This window comes from Glandiceps talaboti, chromosome 2 (assembly GCF_964340395.1).
Source record: "Glandiceps talaboti chromosome 2, keGlaTala1.1, whole genome shotgun sequence".
NCBI classification, from domain to species: Eukaryota; Metazoa; Hemichordata; class Enteropneusta; family Spengelidae; genus Glandiceps; species Glandiceps talaboti.
Window position 1 is genome coordinate 2,026,715 of NC_135550.1, and position 22,201 is coordinate 2,048,915.

Genomic DNA, 22,201 nt, shown 5'->3' on the forward strand with positions numbered 1-22,201 from the left:
GGAGCTTATTCTTTTTAATATTTATTTTGTGTGACTCAACATTTTTTGGTTTTACTTTTTATTTTATTTTCCTACATTGTATGGGGTTTACAGATATAAACGGAGAACCAAGAACGATGGAGCGAAACCGCTACAGTACTGCATCTACTGTTTTAGTTATGTCGTATGTATTGTTGTGCGGTGATTCCGTCATGTCTGACGCAAAGGAGGAAGTGACTGATAAGTGATATAATGTGGAATCCCCTCAAAATTACCAGAAAGCCGACCGAGTTGATAAAGCGATGACTTAAAAGTGCTAAAAAGCAATAAATGTGACGACTCCTACAAATCACATTCACTGTGTACAAATCATGTATCATGGAGGTAGGAAGTTCCCACCTCCATGTTTGTATAAGATAAGATAAGATAAGATAACACTTTATTTTAGCCGTTTAGAAAATTTTACATTTCTAATTTGGTATTTAAACAAAATAAAGTTAATAATGATCTATGAAATATAAATATTAAAGTATACAGTAGTTCTAGTGTGTGTCTATTGACTACATGTATCATCCAGGTATATGTAGAGAGCGGTTATAATATCCTTATGTTTTGATTGTAGTATATATCTAAATTGCTCTCCTCTATCTAAGTTTATAAAGTTTGAGTTGAGGGTAGTGATAATACTAAACATTTTTTCTCTTTGTTTTGTATATAATTTACAATGAATTAGATGATGTCTTTCATCTTCTATTTCTTTACAATGTGTACATAGTCTGTCTTCTACTGGTGTTTTTGGTTTTGTATATCTACCCTTCTCAATGGCAAGTTGATGGCAACTTAATCTAAATTTGGCTATTGTTTTGATGTGTTGTTTATTGTTCATTACTTTAATGTATTCTTCTTGTTCCAGGGAATTTTTGAAGTTGTTGTATGTACGTAACTTAGAGTTTTCCCTTTTGTTATTTTCATTCCATTGATTGATATAATATTGTCTAATTGAGTTGTATAGTTCTTGTTTTGTTAAATTGTTGATATTCTTGCTGTTATATAATTGTATATTGTGTTCAAAGGTAGTTAGCCATGAACCTGTGTAATCATTGTTCTCCATGTCATTCATTGCATAATAGGCTAAGTTGTTATTGTCTAATGTCTTGAGGTATTTGTAATAGTTTATTGCTGAGTAGTATATTCTACTAATCAGTGGTTCTGTTTGTATATGTACTGTGTACAGTTTTGATCATCTCTGAGTCTGACACACCCTTATCTTTGCCTCCTATGGTCAGCTATTTGTCAACAATAGAACACTTGTGCACATAACAGTTACCAACTAATGTACACTTGTCAAAGGAAGATAATTAAATGGGGGGGGGGGGTGCTTTTCCAACCCAGGGTGCCAATAGGCAATATTAATAACTAATAAGATTCGTTTTGATTAAAAGACAAATCAAATGGAAAAAGATAATCTGGTCTGTACTGTTAATGACTATGATGAAAAAGATAATCTGGTCTGTACTGTTAATGACTACGATGAAAAAGATAATCTGGTCTGTACTGTTAATGACTGATGAAAAAGATAATCTGTGGTCTGTACTGTTAATGACTGATGAAAAAGATAATCTGTGGTCTGTACTGTTAATGACTATGATGAAAAAGATAATCTGTGGTCTGTACTGTTAATGACTGATGAAAAAGATTATCTGTGGTCTGTACTGTTAATGACTGATGAAAAAGATTATCTGTGGTCTGTACTGTTAATGACTATGATGAAAAAGATAATCTGTGGTCTGTACTGTTAATGACTATGATGAAAAAGATAATCTGTGGTCTGTACTGTTAATGACTGATGAAAAAGATAATCTGTGGTCTGTACTGTTAATGACTATGATGAAAAAGATAATCTGTGGTCTGTACTGTTAATGACTGATGAAAAAGATTATCTGTGGTCTGTACTGTTAATGACTATGATGAAAAAGATTATCTGTGGTCTGTACTGTTAATGACTGATGAAAAAGATAATCTGGTCTGTACTGTTAATGACTATGATGAAAAACATAATCATTCTTGATGTGATTTCATGGGAAATCCAAAATATTTAAAGAGCTACCACCAAAAAGAGAAAAGTATGACAAATAGATACATATAATCACAGACAAGTAAAAAGATTTACTTGTCTGTGATATAATCAACTCTCCATAATGATGCACCAACAGTAAGAACAAGTTTCAGAATTCTTATCTGTTGAGTTCAAGCAGGCCAGCATTGGGTACTATTAGCCAAACATAGAGACTTCAGTGATCATCATCTCTTGTATTTTATGAACAATTAATGAAACCATACATGTATGTAACTGTACTACACAACTGTAATGTATATGTAATTTTAGATTGTACATGTGACAAGCAGAGATGGAAGGGACAAGGGTTAAATGAGAACTGACATACAGTCTGTGTATGTAATTTTAGAGCAATCACTATTGTATGACAAGTGGTACATACTACATTACTCAAAATTTGATGTAACTTCTTATTTCAGTATGGATGTGCAAACTGTGGCCATTCAGTCTGCAAGAAGTGTTGTTCAAAGCAGGCAGTTGTACCCAAACTTGGTCCAGATTTACAGAATGTGTGCAAGAAATGCTACAATATCTTGACAAATCCAGACAGTGCTGCCCAAAATAGGGAGAACCTGGCACGGTATTCACCACCTGCAAACTTTAAAAAGTAAGTATATCATTTCTTATCAGTGTGATTGTTCATCACCCAGTACAATATTTACTATAGTATATTCTTGATTTCTGTGTGACTCTTTGTGCTGTAGGAGATTAGAAGTGCAGGCAGCTAAAGAAGCTGAGGATAAAAGAGAAGGTCATGTACCAAAGTCAGATCATCATAGGAAGTACAAGGGACTATCAGCAAAGGACAGAGACATTGCAGAAAGATTAGAAAAATTGAAAGAAGATAGGAACAGAGAAACAGGTGATGTGCCATGTAGTCTTGGTAAACTAGGCTCTTCTGACTTCATCTGTCCCCAGAGAGTTGGAGAGAATGGCTATGTAATTTATTGGAACAAGATGGCTGCTCAGAGAGACTGACATACAACCAGTGTGTTCTCAAGTCTAAACCAATTTGACCATTTCTAGTGATACAACAAAATTTGGTGTTCCCTATCTCGTACTATGTGGTGTTCACAAGAAATCCCAGTTTTTCTCATTTTGACCCACAACAACAAAATTTGGTTATCATTATAGGTTGTAGTAAAATTACTTGGTAGCAACTCTTACCAATAGTATTTTAATTTTTTTAACAAAGATGAGATTCAAAAAAAAATTGTATACTATGATTTGCGTGAAATATATACAGAGTTGATGAAAATCAGTTATCAACAGTTGAACAGTTGTTTGGAATACAACAGCGGAATTTACTATTGTAAACGTATCATAAATTTGTGTCCAAAGTTGATATATAGCAGGGAAGGTAGTATGAAGAGTAGTGGTACTCATTTTAAGGAAACAAAAGGAAATTCTGAAAATATTTCTGGTATTTATTTAATTCTAGCATTATCAAATTAGTAGTATAATATAATGTGTTTACGCACAGTCTATTATTATTGATGATGAGTACTAGACTGTCGATAGTCGTTTGTGCCTTTTTTGCTACGTTTTATCTAAAACTAAAGTTGTCATCTCGCTCCGATTCGGAGCAATACTAAAACCGCATACTGCTCAGCGAGTGTTGGAGGCACAAGCGACTGTCATAACTCGCTGTATCTCCCTTTCTGTAACTTATTCGTGGTGTGACGTCATGGAATTGGGCTTTACTCTATCGTATGATTTGTATACAATTCACTCAACATTCAATGCAGTGCATATTTGACCCCATCTTTCTTTGTGAAAGCTTGAAACCGTGCATTTTTTTTACATTTGTAAATGACGTCGTTGGTCGACCTTGATGCCCAACACGGCAATTTCATTGACAATGTCATGCTCATGCGCTCACTAGTCTATGGTGCCGTGTACGTGTACAGTCTACTAGCTAGCTGCGAGTTGAAGGAACTCAATTGGCTCCAACTCATGGACTGTTATCATGCATATAATTTTTCTTCTCTGAAAGTCTTTCACGTGTGAATATCCAAGTTTCTCCAATGCGTCTTGATATGTTAACTCACTTGGTGACTCTGGTGACGCCATGTTGATTTTGATTGACAAGCTCGTAGAACGATGACCCCAATGTCAAATATGCTACAGTAAAAATGTTCTTACTGTTATCGCGTTAGGGCACGGCAAGGATAGGACAGTCGTTTGTGCCTTCAACACTCATAGTTCGTGCCATCGGCAATTGCAGTTCCTATCAGTATGCATTAGTATTCAGTGCTCGGAATGAGGCGACAACTTTGTTTTAGATGAAATGTAGCAAAAAAGGCATGAACGACTGTCGACAGTCTAGACGTGGTATCTCCATTAAAATTCAGTGAGAGGAAAAAAAAGGACATCTGCATGTATGGGGAGAACCTATTGAAGACTGTATTGATTTATCATTATTATATTCATCATTTTTTTATTTCTTACTATTTTACATTCAGAAAAAGTACCAAGTACACAGGAAATGGAGATTAGACTTGCAAAGTTGAAAGACATGGACCCTGAAGTTGTTAAACAACCTCCACAGCCAGTGAGTAGTCAACTGAAAATTATTTCTTAAAAAAGAGAGAATATTTAAGTGAAATCCTTCCTGTGGTTCAGAGAAAAATAGCCCCAAAATATATTCCACAGTGTAGATGTGCTATAATTTGATACAAATTGACAAATTGACATTTCCCATTCAAGCTTCAAGTTGTAACAATTGGGAGCTTGGTACTTGCCATTTATATGAATAAAAGTATAACAATATTATTTTATTTATGACTAAATTGGCACTAGCACTGCGGCCCAGCGAAGATCTCAATTGTCCAATATTCCCTGAAGCATTTAGGCACTAATATTTGATTGACAGCTACGGTAGCGGTAGCGATGACTCAGATTTTCACAAAAGTCTCTACTTACGATTTTTCAGACAGATTGGTGGGCATTTGAAAAAGTTGAACATGAGCTGAGCGAAGTTTAGTTGTCATAAAATAATGTTGCAAAGTTTAGTGAAAAGAATATCGATTTCAAGTTTTTCTGATAAGAGCGCAGTAGTACTGTACTGACTGTGGTGAGTGTCCGTGGAACACATATCACTGACCTGTTGATAGCATTATTTGCTGATGGGTATTAAACTAAAATATACGGAATAACTCGAAACTCTCGATTTTATTTGCCACACAGCTTTCATGAAATTAAAGACTGATTTTTGTGAAAGCAAATGCTAGGTCAGTCTGTATTACGTGTAATTTACTTACAGAATAATGAAGTTAGAGGTCTGTATTTATGTAGGTGTACATGGTAAAATGTGCCGATTTACAAATTACAATGGTTTTCTTAATGAGTTTTAACAACATAGTCAGCGATAGCACATCATTTTCCAGAAAAGAATTTAAAAAATGACAAATCTAAAACCAAGAGATTTTTTAGCTCAGCTGTCAGCAAAAGCTGAAAGCGTAGCTTTAGGTATAGGTTGTATAGAGTATAGAGAGTAGAGTGAATCATAGGTGTCCGTCAAACTTTTATATTTTCATTATCTACTCCAAAAGTGACAGTCGGAATTTTTCGATATTTGGTGTGCATGTTCCCTGGGGGGAGGCTATTCAGGTTTGTTCATGTCAAGTTGATCTGTGCCATTTTCAATTTTTTATGATTTTTTTTCATAAAATGTCATTTTCATCATCTCCTTGAAAACTTCTTGTCAGATTGCTTTGATATCTGGTGTGTTGATGCGTAGGGGGTAGCTCACTTAGATTTGTTAATTTCAAGTCAGCACGTCTTCTTTTCTATTTTTTATGATTTTTTTTTTTGTAATTTAAAAAAAAAATGAATATGTTAATGAGCATTATGACCGCCGCCATATTGGAAATCAGTCCGCGAGACTTTAGGTAAACTGCAACTTTTCAAAAGACACTATTGACGTCAAACAAGCAATGTAATATGTGCTGTAGTCTTAATTCTACGCATTGTGCGCCCAAATGACAAATATTTGTTCGAAACAGGGTTGTAAACTTTAAATCCAAATTATCCACCCTCCTACAGAATGGTTCATTCCAGTATACGCACCTCACGATCAAGTGAGCTCTATGAGAAGTCCATGCCTAAACTGAAGTGTATGGGACGATTTTTGACAGAGTCAGTCGTCAATAAAAACGATAATACTCTTTCTAAAATTATCACATTTTGAAAGGGAAAGTACTTTGTGGTTCATTTATGGAGTTTTGTTTTTGTACGATCAATCTTGGTGTCAAAATTACCGATGTGGTAGTTCCGTACGGCGACAATCTCAAGTACCCGGATACACTAGGGACTAACCCGAAAGCAAGTCGTTGCCAGCCATACGTTACAGTGGTAACATCGTCCGAGAAATCGCTGCGTTCAGAGTGTCATTATTCACAGAATTGTTTTTTTAGAGTGAAAACCCGTCTTGAATTGTATAACTCTAACAAATGAAGACATGTCAAGTTATATTTTGAAAGTTGTATCGCTAGTTTGAGACGATTTCCTCACGTACTATCGAGGCTTGGACCTTACTCCAGTTCAGCGGGAAGTTTAGCCAGTCCGATAATTCTTTCTGGTTTAGTTTACAACACTTTTGATCACACAGATTTTGTTTTTGTGATGAAAAGAAATTTAAAAAAAGATCACTTCAACCATTTCGTTGTGTTTTCTTTATGAAAGGTAATCGAACATGAACGAGTGTTACCACTGTAACGTATGGCTGAGAATGACTCTCTTCCGGGTACTTGGGATTGTCGCCGTACGGAAACTAAGATGGCGATTAATACATTTCTTCCCTATATATATCTACTTCAACTAGTACAAGTTGAATGTTGTTGACTTGGTAAATTTGTTAGAAAATTCAAATTCAAATTGCCTCAAAATTATTTTAGATCCCTAGTTTATTTCATTCATCATTAACATTTTCCAGGGTTAAAGCTGTAAGACACTGGAATTATTTATAGCCAACCTCAAAATCTTCTTTTTTTTTCTTTTTCTTGTGTGCATTTCCCAGTCATTTTTTTTCCGAGATTTTGTGCAATTTTTCATAACAGTAGATTTTTGTTATAAAATGGTGACTATGGTATAAAAGTACAATACATTACCAACTTCTGTGTAAAATGTGTTTTATAGTGAGACATCATATGAAACCAGTAACCACTTTATTACATCGCTAAAACAAAACTGCATAGTGAAGAACTGAACCACTTCTACATGTCACCAAAGTAAAAAAAAAAATTAAAAAAAAACCCAGCGGAGCTATTCTGACCGATAGGTCGCTTGTTACAAAACCCCTTTGGTCTCTATTTATGAATTTTCAGACCGATTGGTGCACATTTGAAAAAGTTGAACGTGAGCAAAGTTCAGTTGTCATAAAAGAACACGGCCGTTGTTTTTCTGTGGGAAATCTGACGTAGTATTCGGAAGTAAATGTCGAATTTGCACTCCTACAATCGCTTGATTCAATTTTTTTTATCTTCGCATTACTTGCGATACAATTTTGAGATTTTAAGTCGTTTGAATCTCTTCTAAAATCGTATGGTTTTGATTTGATTTGATCGCAATCGAAAATGCGATGTCATTGTGCTGGCATGCCATAAAGTTGACTTGACCTGTGTCATAACTTCTGCTACTGTAAAACGTTGTAGAATATTGTTTCATTTATTACAAATTGTACTTTCATGAATAGCCGATAACATGTAATAATATATTAATCCGAAAGCAAAAACGTACCTGAAATTATGAAATGTACGGCATACATGCGGAGAGCGTGTGATATAGGTCATTCCAGGCATGATGATATTGTTACACTGTGTAACATTGTATCACTTTCACAAGGTGTGTACGTGTGCATCTGCACAGCACGTGCGTACTAAAACAACACAAATAAAAGGTCACAACCTTGATGGTGACACAACTGCGAAATCATGGATAATTTATCAATATTCCCTTAAAAATGGAAGGTATGGAAGGCTACTCATCCTCAACTATATCCAGCGGCATTGTGTTCAATCATAACGCAACTGACGGTTTCCGTGAACGCAACTTTGGATGGATATTTTGGTGCACGAGTGTCAATGTTGTGTCAAACTGGACCTTATTACTCAAACACCTACTTAATCGAATGTTACATCGCTTATCCATCACGATCATGTCATATATTCAACTGAAGTTTATGTACTATGTGTGCATATATATATTATATATATGATTTACACTGCCAAGAAAGGAAAATTGAACTTTGTTTATAGCAAAAGGTATGTAGAGCTCATGACTTTGTTAACGTACATGTTTGTAAATGTCAGCGCAACTGAAAAGGATAAGAATATGTCAAGATGGGGTTGCATTTCCAAGCTGAGTAATTTGTATTAAATCGTAATTTCACACAGTATATCTTTATTTCTGTGTTATGCTGTCATTATTGCTAACGGTTGCAGGCTTTTACATGTAATATTTGTGTTTTATTTATTTATTCATTTATTTATATATCTATTTATCTATTTTGTTTTGATTTTTGACGTAGGAGCGTGACCTATTCACTGTACTGTGCTGTGTCCATATGAACCTGTATTTGCCACAATGCATGTAATTTTCCAGGTAGACACAACAATGGCAACACTGAATTGTAACATCACTGTTGCGTCTTTTTACATTGATTGTGACAATGGTACATGTTATGTATCAAAATAAAAACAATCAACTCTCAGTTGTCTGCTTGAAAGCAAGACAAGCAATTCAATCAAACTATGCATTATTGTTCCAAAAAAAGATTATTATCATGAAGCTGACTTGCCTTCTTTGTATCAGTTCAAACACAATTTTCGATTTCACTTTGATCATGAGCCACACTCGGGGGTACTCTTAAATTGGTCAGGGAACCCAGTTACATTTACATGCTTACTGGCCTTCAAAAAGTTCGTTGCATCAGTAAAAGTCATTATTGTGATGGCCAAGTATAGTGTGTATATTTTAGTGTGTTGTGTTTCTTTGTTCATTGTGCACGATTGAAATAGAAACATGTAAAATGCACATAAAATCGTAAGTGCTAATTCGGGTTGGAGTAGGAAACGTAGTCAAGGCACAGTACTAACAACAGTCTAATGTACTCCTACTAACGCACATGTTGACGTCGACCTGTATTACATGTAAACAGATGTGTAGTTCTCAACTTGTCATGCTATACTGGAATGTACAATGAAGCAAACTGAATCTTTACAACAACAATAACGATGTTACAAAGAGAGCAACCAGGACCACACCCATAACAACAACCAAATGGCAGTATATTTTGGTCAAATAACAACATCATCTGGTAGGCGAGCGAGTAAACATTCAAGAAATGTATGCAAATATCCCTAGCGACCATGACCACGCCCATAGCAACAACCAAACGGCAGTGTATTTCACAAAGATAACAGGGATTCTTAGACAATTGAATAAATATTCAAAAAATGTATGTAAATTTACCTAGCAACAAGACCACACCCATAGCAACAGTCAAATAATCCCATAAATTGCAAAGATAACAACAGGAATTGAAAGACAAATGAATAAACATTCAAAAAAATGTATGTAAATTTACCTAGCATCAAGACTACGCCCATAGCAACAGGCAAATGATGACATATTTGCGAAGATAACAACAGGGATTCATACGCAAGTGAACAAAAACATTCACAAATGTATGCAAATGTATCTAACAACAGCCAAATGATCGCATATATCGCAAAGATAGCAACATAGTGGATAGTCATTCAGCAAATGAACACCTATTGTTAGCATGGACTAGCATATGGACATTTTAAAACTGTGCAGTTGTGCTACAAAGCCATTGGCGGTATTTTTGTATGGAAGATTTTTTGAGTTACTACTGTTTTATTCTAATTGTGATGTAAAATATTCTTTTTTCAATATTCTACCCTGATATTGTTAGCATAATTTCTTTCTTAAATTTTGCCCAAATACTGGCATCCTTGTGTTTTTCTGCACAATGTTTGAGCCCATCACATTCATATGTTAACACAATGAATTCACCTGTTATCCAGGGGGTATGTTCTCCCCCTGAAGACCAAAATGGAGCTTTAGAATCACACACTGGTATAAAAAGCTCCTTCCACATGCCGCAAGCATCATCTGGGTTGTCTTGAATTTCTATTGTCTGCCAGGGAATATTGTGAACTTCATCCCAAAACTTCTCTGCATTGAAATTCTTGAAAGATCTAGTTTTCACCTGTTTTGGTGCAGACTTTACTTTCTGAATTTCACGAACTTCATACACCAGACAGTGATCGCATAGACTGGTGGAAAGAACTATGGCTTTAGATGTATGAGCTTGTCGTTACACAGTTAAGTCAATAAGAGTTTCTGAACTATGTATTCAAATCATCTCACCTTTTCAATGGTAGAGGGTGCATGTCAAGATCTCTAGTGTCAATTTTAAAACTTAATTTGGTACCATGTATTTTCATTATGGTAAAGTTTCTAAGAACACCACTGTCTTGTGTTTAGGTTCATCAGCCCCCAGACAAAAGAACATTTACAGAACAGATAGATGATATATTTACAGAGATAGCTGATGAAGTAGCATTAGATGCAAAGGTGTATGGGCAGCAGCAGCAAGGTAGGCACATTTTGTGTGTTGTCAGATAGGGTAACATGATATTTCTGATTGGAAAAAAGTAGAAATATTAAGTAGTTTGATAGAGTGTACATTTGACCCTGTCAAACCTTTGTTTTGAAAAAATAGACATTGGTTGAATGATACTAACATGTAAACACTAGAAGGAAGTGTTTTTTGAAAAGGATATACACCTAAATGTTAATGATAACATTACAATAATTAGTTAAAGATAACATTACAATAATTACAGTTGAAGATAACATTACAATAATTACATAACGTTACCATAATTACAGTTAAAGATAACATTACAATAATTAAAGTTAAAGATAACATTACAATAATTACAGTTGAAGATAACATTACAATAATTACATAACGTTACAATAATTACAGTTAAAGATAACGTTACAATAATTACATAATGTTACAATAATTAGTTAAAGATAACGTTACAATAATTAAAGATAACATTACAATAATTACAGTTAAAGATAACATTACAATAATTACTTAACGTTACAATAATTACAGTTAAAGATAACGTTACAATAATTACAGTTAAAGATAATGTTACAATAATTACAGTTGAAGATAACATTACAATAATTACATGTTACAATAATTACAGTTAAAGATAACGTTACAATAATTACATAACGTTACAATAATTACAGTTAAAGATAATGTTACAATAATTACATAACGTTACAATAATTACAGTTAAAGATAACATTACAATAATTACAGTTAAAAGATAACGTTACAATAATTACATAACGTTACAATAATTACAGTTAAAGATAATGTTACAATAATTACATAACGTTACAATAATTACAGTTAAAGATAACATTACAATAATTACAGTTAAAAGATAACGTTACAATAATTACATAACGTTACAATAATTACAGTTAAAGATAATGTTACAATAATTACATAATGTTACAATAATTACAGTTAAAAGATAACGTTACAATAATTACATAACATTACAATAATTACAGTTAAAAGATAACGTTACAATAATTACATAACATTACAATAATTACAGTTAAAAGATAATGTTACAATAATTACATAACATTACAATAATTACAGTTAAAAGATAACGTTACAATAATTACATAACGTTACAATAATTACAGTTAAAGATAATGTTACAATAATTACATAACGTTACAATAATTACAGTTAAAGATAACATTACAATAATTACAGTTAAAAGATAACGTTACAATAATTACATAACGTTACAATAATTACAGTTAAAGATAACGTTACAATAATTACATAATGTTACAATAATTACAGTTAAAGATAATGTTACAATAATTACATAATGTTACAATAATTACAGTTAAAGATAACGTTACAATAATTACATAACGTTACAATAATTACAGTTAAAGATAATGTTACAATAATTACATAACGTTACAATAATTACAGTTAAAGATAACATTACAATAATTACAGTTAAAAGATAACGTTACAATAATTACATAATGTTACAATAATTACAGTTAAAGATAACGTTACAATAATTACATAATGTTACAATAATTACAGTTAAAGATAACGTTACAATAATTACATAACGTTACAATAATTAGTTAAAGATAATGTTACATAATGTTACAATAATTACATAACGTTACAGTAAATACAGTTAAAGATAACGTTACAGTAATTACAGTTAAAGATAACGTTACAGTAATTACAGTTAAAGATAACGTTACAGTAATTACAGTTAAAAGATAACGTTACAGTAATTACAGTTAAAAGATAACGTTACAGTAATTACAGTTAAACAACATGACCATGCCAATAGCAACAGCCAAATGATCGCGTATATCGCAAAGATACGGTAGCAACATAGTTGGATGGGCAACTGGAGTCATTCAGCAAATGAACACCTATATACACCTGCTATGTCGAAAAAACACTGACAGAATTATTTTTATAATCATGTTTTATTGACCAAAAAATGTGTCATTCCATTGCCATGAGTAACAACATATAGCGAAAGCTTTTAAAACGGGATACAAAGGGTGAAAAATGATGTTATTCGTGTATTTTTAGCATTTTTTACAGCACCTCTTTTGCTTGGATCTGCTGGCGTATTTGTCATTTTGACACTCTAGTAAACGTTTAGATTATCAATATGGTACGTCCTTGATTGTATGGTGTAGAAAACTATTCAAGCATGACACATGTCAAACCACTACCAGAATGTGATACAATGTAGCTAGGCTAAGGGGTCGTAAACAATAGACACTACACTACGCATGTGAAGCGTCCTTTCACTGGCGAGCTCTTTAGCGACTTATACCACATGCTACGCTTACACTAAATGCTCAAAGAAATTGTTATTTTACCGAGATTCGCCGCTCTGTATCAAAATGGTTTGCTCAGTAAGTAAGATAGAGAAGGTAAGAACAAGCATGAAGGCTCTGTCTCATCTAAGAAAAATAAGCAAAAGTCATCGAGGACTCTGATGCCTTCGTCAGAGAGAGAGGCATACTGTATAAGTACATGCAACACCATGTACAAACAACAAGCTCTGGAACTTGAAGTGAAAGAGAAACTCTAACACCCAGTATGTGTTACATCAAACTCAGTTCAATACACATAGTAAAATCATGATTTTGATTCAACAGTTTTGTACAAATAAAGATGCACAAAGCACTCCAAAAAATTCTTCGAACAATGTACTGATTTCGATCCTAACCTCAAAGACCTCGCAAAAAATCTACTTCATTACCGTTCTACACAGCCCCTCACAACTGCCACTAAAGCACGGATCTATTAGCTCGTAACAAAAATAAAATTACACTTGAGAACAGTCGAAAAAAAAACAAATGTTAAAGACTCTCTACCATCAGCATCTTCGAACTGATAAGACACTTCCTCTATACAGCACTTATGATGGCGCTCCTATCGTGTGTGACACTAAATACACGTGGATGTCGTGACTCAATGAAACGATACAAAATATTTGAACACTTGAAACAGTCCAATCAAGCAGATTTCTACCTCGTGCAAGAAACGCACACCAGCATAAATGAAGAAAACACCTGGCCCCTAGTATGGCGTGGAAAATGTTTTCTATCCCATGGCACCAACAACAGTGGAGGCGTCGCAATTCTATTTCATCCGAACACAAAAATAGACATTATAAAAAAAAAAAGAAATTATCCCAGGCCACCTACTACACATCCGTGTTAAAGTCAACGATACAGTTATCAATATAATAAACGTATATGCTCATGCAAACGCCAAAGAACGATTACATTGCTTTGCTCGCCTTAACACAGTATTATCAAGTCTAAATGAAGATCTGATTATTCTAGGAGGCGATTTTAACTGCACCCTCAAGCCGGAACTCGATAGACTTCATTGCGCGGATTCAGACCGCCATACAGTTCGTGCCCTCAGTAACATCGTAAATAAATACAAACTTATTGACAGTTGGCGTCACTACCATGGAAACGATCGAAACTACACTTGGCACAAAAATGAATCGAAAGCACGATTAGATCGGATCTATATAAACAAGTGGATGAAAACCCGAATCAAAACAGTCTCTATCCAGAACTCTACACTCACCTTCTCCGACCACTCTCTTGTAAAACTAAAAGTGACAATATCACAGAAACAAATAAACAAACGAAGCCCACTCTGGTGTCTCAATACCGAAATCCTAACACATGAACAGTACCATGAAATCATTACGTATTTCTGGGTGAACTGGCAAAAGGAAAAGGTCAACTATAAGGATATACTCACCTGGTGGGAAATTGGAAAACTGAAAATAAAATTGCTGACTCAACAATATTGCATATCAAAACGCAATGTACATAAACAGAAAATAGCTCAGCTGGAACGTGATATACAACACCTTGAACAAAGATTGCATAATGACAATAGCCTAATCAATAAATATAATGAAAAGAAAAAAGTGCTGATTGAACTTGTCAATTACGAAAGCCGAGGAGCAGCTGTCCGGGCCCGGCATACAATTCTCAATGACAGTCAAGTTTCTAGCAAATTCATGTTTGCCCTTGAATTAGACAAGGATGCTCTCTCTCAGGACAACTCTACATAATTGCCCTCGAACCACTCCTACACAAAATAAGAAACGCAAGCGGTATCACAGGACTATCAATACCCGTCATTCCAAATCACACTTCATATCTGTCAGCCTACGCCGATGACGTTGAAATCTTGCAAACCAAAGATGAAGAGTTCCACAGATTAAAAACCTGTCTCTCCGAATACGAAAAGGCCTCTAATGCCAAAGTAAACTATGAAAAATCTGAAGGACTGTGGGTAGGGAACTGGTGCCAACGAATTGATAACCCACTTGGAATAAAGTGGAACCCAAATGGACTTAAACTTCTAGGTGTATACCTAGGAAACAGCGAACAATGTAATCGAAAGAACTGGACCGATCTAATCGACATCACAGAAAGTAAAATTAAGAAATGGTCGGCGTATGCCCCATGCATGTCATACCAGAAAAGAGTACTCATCATAAACCAGATCATCTCATCCAAACTTCTCCACAGACTTAACTGCACTACTCCAAGTAAAAACACTGTTTCATATATTCAAACTCAATTCTTACGCTTTGTCTGGCAAGGTCGTCACTGGATTCCGATCGAAACAATGTGCTTACCACTTTCCAAGGGCGGACAAGGACTTGCTCACCTTTCAACCCGCCTAACCTCACTACGCCTCGGACACATCCAACGATACCTCTACCAAGATCATCTTCACCCATGCTTTTCATTCATGGACTACTTCCTCAACAAAGTTGGCAACCTACACTACAAAAAGCAACTATTCCTCACAACCGGCGTAACTCTTAACAAAACACGTATACCAAAATTCTATATCGAATTGCTACATTATTTGAACGCAATAGACAAGATCCGAAAAGGAGAACCAGAAACCTTTTCAAATATTCTAAAGGAGCCGCTGTTCTATAACCCAATTATACTACACCCATTACGTTCGTCGCCATTCACATAGACCCACTTCATAGACGCAGGCATTACAACAATAAAAGACCTCATCAATGTAGAAGAAAAACGTTGGCTAACCTCACACGACCTCAAGGACACTGTAAACATTAGATCCGAACGCATCTTAAATCTCACAATCAAAACTGTTCAACAGGCAATACCTATCAAACTGAAAACAATAATTCACAACCACTTGGAAGACTCTCCACATGTAAATGTTGTAAATACACAGTATTCAATTGAACTCCATCATTCACCGGAACTCAACCTGGCACTGTATAAACTGGAAAAAGGTGCCATTTATAAATACCTGATCTTGGCACAACACGCATTAAAGCTACCGACCAGATTAGATACCGTATGGAGAGATATCCTCAGTCTACCAGATTCCATAAAACCCAATTTCAAAGCTTGCTATTACCCACCAACAATACAAAGAGAGGGAGACCTACAATGGCGTATCATGCACGGTGCATACACAACTGGTACATTCCTGCACAACGCGGGCTTCCGACCAGACTCAAACTGTCCACTTTGTGAAGAACAAGATTCCCTATCTCACATTTTCCTGGATTGCTTACATATTCAACAGCTTCTGGATTTTATAACTACAATCTCATCACACCTTACCAACGACAATCAAACTACACCAGCGTCATGGTTCTTCATAAACCCACCGAAGAAAAACAGCACCTTTATCAGCAAAAATGCCCTCCTTCTATTCATCCACATCACATCTACAGCGAAGCTATCTATCCATCTTGCCAGAAGAAATAAAACCAACGACGTAACACCCATCGACCCACTGGAAATATTCAAAACACGAATTCGCACCAGACTACTGATTGAATTTGAACATTACAATCTTAAGGAACAACTAACAATATTCAACTCAACTTGGAGCATCAACAACACCATCTCCAGCGTATCAAATGGACAATTACATTTAGAATTTTAGCACTGATTTACTTAACTTAAACATGTCACAGTAACTCCAACAACATCTGTTTTGAACCCATTTATAAGCTACGTACGTTATGAATAATGAAAACATGTAAATAGTGTATTTGTACAATGACAAGATTCGTACTTTGCTGAATAATTGTAAATATTTTAACAATTCACTGTAAATAGGGCAAATACGAATAAATGTCCCATTGAAAAGATGATGATGATGATGATGATGATGATGATGATGATGATGACAATGATATCAGGGAGCTTTTACAAGTGACCATATCAGACAGAGTATGCACAACATGGAAAGCACGTTTTAGATACTAACTAGATTGTGTATGATTATAAGAGAAAGGTAACTAGCCAGACTTTTACTGTTTGTCACTTTATAATTATGTACGAATATTGCTTTCTAATACATATATTTGTATGTATACATATAATGGGAATATTGATTAATGTTCAGTATATGCAAATGTCATGGGGAGGGTCACGTTTTACAAAATGGGACAAAGGGGAGGGTCATTTTTTAAGAATGGAGAATAGGGGGAGGGTCATGTTTTTCTTAACAGACCATGTGTGATTTCCTCCCCCCCCCCTTGTAAATACTGAAGGCTCCCTTACATGATAATTCCATTAGCGATACGCAAATTAGGGCTAAAAACCATGAAATTTTGGTGAAACGTCTAATATTGAGGCCTTAGGACTGTACAGAAATTATTGTTTTATTGATCTCATTAAAGCATTGAAATTTTTATGGGGTACTTCATGTAACAAGTGTGAGTGAATGGCTCTAGAATTAATCTCTCCTTGAGGTTGCTTGGAAACATTGTCTACCTACATGTAACTTTAACACTGAACTATAGGTTGCCTGATTTCTGTCTGTCTGTCTGTCTGTCTGTCTGTCTGTCTGTCTGTCTGTCTGTCTGTCTGTCTGTCCTGTAGATGTATACAAATTGTAGATGGTATTGAGCTTTACCTCTCAGACTACTGGGGGATAGTCTGCAAATTGTCAGTGGGTCATACTTAGTAATTGGCCCTAGCAACCATGACCATGCCCTTAGCAACAGTCAAATTCTAGGTGTTTGTTTTTTACAATAATACCAACAGGGATGGGTAGACACTATCTCTCTCTCTCTCTCTCTCTCTCTCTCTCTCTCTCTCTCTCTCTCTCTCTCTCTCTCTCTCTCTCTCTCTCTCTCTCTCTCTCTCTCTCTCTCCCTCCCTCCCTCCCTCCCTCCCTCCCTCCCTCCCTCCCTCCCTCCCTCCCCCCCCCCTCCCTCCCTCCCTCCCTCCCTCCCTCCCTCCCTCCCTCCCTCCCTCCCTCCCTCCCTCCCTCCCTCTCTCTCTCTCTCTCTCTCTCTCTCTCTCTCTCTCTCTCTCTCTCTCTCTCTCTCTCTCTCTCTCTCTCTCTCTCTCTCTCTCTCTCTCTCTCTCTCTCTCTCTCTCTCTCTCTCTTTCTCTCTCTTTTTTTAAATCCCAGCCTGTCAGCCAAGGTAACCTCCTGTCCATCCACCCTGTCAGTCAAGTTAACCACCTATCCATCCACCCTGTCAGTCAAGTTAACCACCTATCCATCCATCCTGTCAGTCAAGTTAACCACCTATTCATCCACCCTGTCAGTCAAGTAAACTACCTATTCATCCACCCTGTCAGTCAAGTTAACCTCCTATCCTCCCACCCTGTCAGTCAAGTTAACCACCTGTCCATTCACCCTGTCAGTCAAGTTAACCACATATCTATCCACCCTGTCATCAAGTTAACCTCCTGTCCATCCACCCTGTCAGTCAAGTTAACCACCTATTCATCCACCATGTCAGTCAAGTTAACCACCTATTCATCCACCCTGTCAGTCAAGTAAACCACCTATTCATCCACCCTGTCAGTCAAGTTAACCTCCTATCCACCCACCCTGTCAGTCAAGTTAACCACCTGTCCATTCACCCTGTCAGTCAAGTTAACCACGTATCTATCCACCCTGTCATCAAGTTAACCTCCTGTCCATCCACCCTGTCAGTCAAGTTAACCACCTATTCATCCACCCTGTCAGTCAAGTTAACCACCTATCCACCCACCCTGTCAGTCAAGTTAACCACCTATCTATTCACCCTGTTAGTCAAGTTAACCACCTATCCACCCACCCTGTCAGTCAAGTTAACCACCTATCTATTCACCCTGTCAGCCAAGTTAACCACCTATCTATTCACCCTGTCAGTCAAGTTAACCACCTATCTATTCACCCTGTTAGTCAAGTTAACCACCTATCCACCCACCCTGTCAGTCAAGTTAACCACCTGTCCATTCACCCTGTCAGTCAAGTTAACCACGTATCTATCCACCCTGTCATCAAGTTAACCTCCTGTCCATCCACCCTGTCAGTCAAGTTAACCACCTATTCATCCACCCTGTCAGTCAAGTTAACCACCTATCTATTCACCCTGTCAGCCAAGTTAACCACCTATCTATTCACCCTGTCAGTCAAGTTAACCATCTATCCATCCATCCTGTCAGTCAAGTTAACCACCTATCCATCCACCCTGTCAGTCAAGTTAACCATCTATCCATCCACCCTGTCAGCCAAGTTAACCACCTATCCATCCACCCTGTCAGTCAAGTTAACCACCTATCCATCCACCCTGTCAGTCAAGTTAACCACGTATCTATCCACCCTGTCAGTCAAGTTAACCACGTATCCATCCACCCTGTCAGTCAAGTTAACCACCTATCTATTCACCCATTCAGTCAAGTTAACCACCTATCTATTCACCCTGTCAGTCAAGATAACCACCTGTCCATCCACCCTGTCAGTCAAGTTAACCTCCTGTCCATCCACCCTGTCAGCCAAGTTTAACCACCTATCCATCCACCCTGTCAGTCAAGTTAACCACCTATCCATCCACCCTGTCAGTCAAGTTAACCTCCTGTCCATCCATCCACCCTGTCAGTCAAGTTAACCACCTATCCATCCACCCTGTCAGCCAAGTTAACCACCTATCCATCCACCCTGTCAGTCAAGTTAACCTCCTGTCCATCCACCCTGTCAGCCAAGTTAACCATCTATCCATCCATCCTGTCAGTCAAGTTAACCACCTATCTATTCACCCTGTCAGTCAAGTTAACCACCTATCTATTCACCCATTCAGTCAAGTTAACCACCTATCTATTCACCCTGTCAGTCAAGTTAACCACCTATCTATTCACCCTGTCAGCCAAGTTAACCACCTATCTATTCACCCTGTCAGCCAAGTTAACCACCTATCTATTCACCCTGTCAGTCAAGTTAACCACCTATCTATTCACCCATTCAGTCAAGTTAACCACCTATCTATTCACCCTGTCAGTCAAGTTAACCACCTATCTATTCACCCTGTCAGTCAAGTTAACCACCTATCCATCCACCCTGTCAGCCAAGTTAACCACCTATCCATCCACCCTGTCAGTCAAGATAACCACCTATCTATTCACCCTGTCAGCCAAGTTAACCAACTATCCATCCATCCTGTCAGTCAAGTTAACCACCTATCCATCCATCCTGTCAGCCAAGTTAATCTCCTGTCCATCCACCCTGTCAGTCAAGTTAACCACCTATCTATTCACCCTGTCAGCCAAGTTAACCACCTATCTTTTCACCCTGTCAGCCAAGTTAACCATCTATCCATCCATCCTGTCAGTCAAGTTAACCACCTATCCATCCACCCTGTCAGCCAAGTTAATCTCCTGTCCATCCACCCTGTCAGTCAAGTTTAACCACCTATCCATCCACCCTGTCAGTAAAATTAACCAATTATCCATCCATTCAGAGTTCATGTATCTCTTTCTTTGAAAAGTGCATGTAAATGATAAATACCATGTCTATTTCCCTCACAGACATTGACAACTCATTACAACTGGATACATGCACAACTCAATCTGTAGACCCATCTACTGTCAAAAAAACTACACCAAATGTTGGTGAAGCGGCAACTCAGGCACAGTCTGATGGAGACAGTAGTGGTTCAAGAAAGATAACAGAAGCTGATATAAGGCAGCTGATAGAACAAACCAAACAGGAAATTAAACTTGAAGAAGGACAAAAAACTATTGAAGAAGAAGTAGAGGACAGGTTGGCCAGGTTGAGAGGAGACAGTGCTGTAGATGGTGGGAAGTCAGAAACAGGTGTGAGATTTTAACATGGTAATCTGTATGTCTGTTTTAAGATTGAATTTCCCAGTGCATGTAATAGCACTTTACACCAAATAGAACATATGTAGCACATGGAGCAGAAGTCATAGAGCTGGCAAAGAAACCAAATAATGAAATGCCTAGATGGTGAAATCTATTTCAATTAATGTGAATTGCAGATTTCAAGAAATATTTGAAGTACTTGCATTGATTGCTAGTCACTAATGTTGTGACATACATGTAGGGGGAGTTTTCATACAAACTTACTGTACACAAAAGGAGTTATTCATAATTAAGTGTTGCAAGACATTCTGAAAATGACACTATATTACTTTATGAGGGCTAAAAGAAAGTATTGTATTGTTTTAAGCACAGCTAAATTGTTCAGGTTCAGTAGTGCTATAGGCATCGCTAAGTGTCTGCTTACTGTCTGCTTACTTTCGGGTTTCCCTCTGCTTCCCCCTGATATTGCCAAGTTTAATAAATTTGTGCTCTCTGCACCCTGTGGTCCATCTCTCATTGGTCACATGACCCTGACTAGCCAATACCCAGTACACCTTGGCAAGACAGCAAGACTCTCAAACCCGCCATGTTGAATGTTGTATCCTGGAAAATGTGATAATAAATACATATGAATTGGTATTGAAAACAATACTGTTACATTGTTTGCAACCACAAATGATACCCTGACAACTGTGGGAGGGTTTTTTTTATTGGTAGCTCCAGATTAGGTAATATGATAACCACAGATAATCCCATCATCCTTTGCGTCTGAGCATGCTCAGTCTGAATTACAAGTTCCCCATTCCATCATCGACATTTCACCATGGGCACACCTCAGAATGTGTCGCATTCAGCTCTACCTGTTGGCTTACTGGCGCCCAGTATCCATTCAGTGGAGTTCACAGTTCCCATCCTACCACCCCTTTTTCCTCACCTGTGTCTCACCACAATGTACTAGTCAGTACCGACAACACAACAGTGGTGGCTTACATCAACAAAATGGGGGACCAGGTCACCGACCCTATGTTATCTCACCTTGGACCTAATATTCTGGTGCAAGGAGAATATCTTTTATGCACTGTCAGAGCTCTCAAGTGGTACTATAATCGCACTAAAGATATTAGGGGTGATCGTGCCTGTCTGTTCATCCCTTGGAAATCGGACAAGTTGGATTGTACTCCTGCCGATATTTCTAAGTGGAGAGTTAATACCATTAAAGTAGCATCCAGTTTTTCCACAGCTACAACACAGGTACTTTCTAAAGTCACTGCTTACGAAGTAAGAGCAATGGCTACTTCCTGGGCACTCACTGGCGTACCCATT

General features: G+C 36.9%; 1 protein-coding gene across 1 annotated transcript in view; it reads left to right on the plus strand.

Moving 5' to 3' along the window:
• LOC144449392 (abscission/NoCut checkpoint regulator-like) overlaps nt 1–22,201 on the plus strand; it is a 30,437-nt gene that overhangs the window by 216 nt on the left and 8,020 nt on the right. Inside the window, exons 2-6 of the mRNA XM_078139922.1 lie at nt 2,515–2,702; nt 2,800–2,957; nt 4,561–4,649; nt 10,610–10,721; nt 20,582–20,869. Of these exons, the coding sequence (XP_077996048.1) occupies nt 2,515–2,702; nt 2,800–2,957; nt 4,561–4,649; nt 10,610–10,721; nt 20,582–20,869 (835 nt within the window). The remainder of the gene's footprint in view (nt 1–2,514; nt 2,703–2,799; nt 2,958–4,560; nt 4,650–10,609; nt 10,722–20,581; nt 20,870–22,201) is intronic.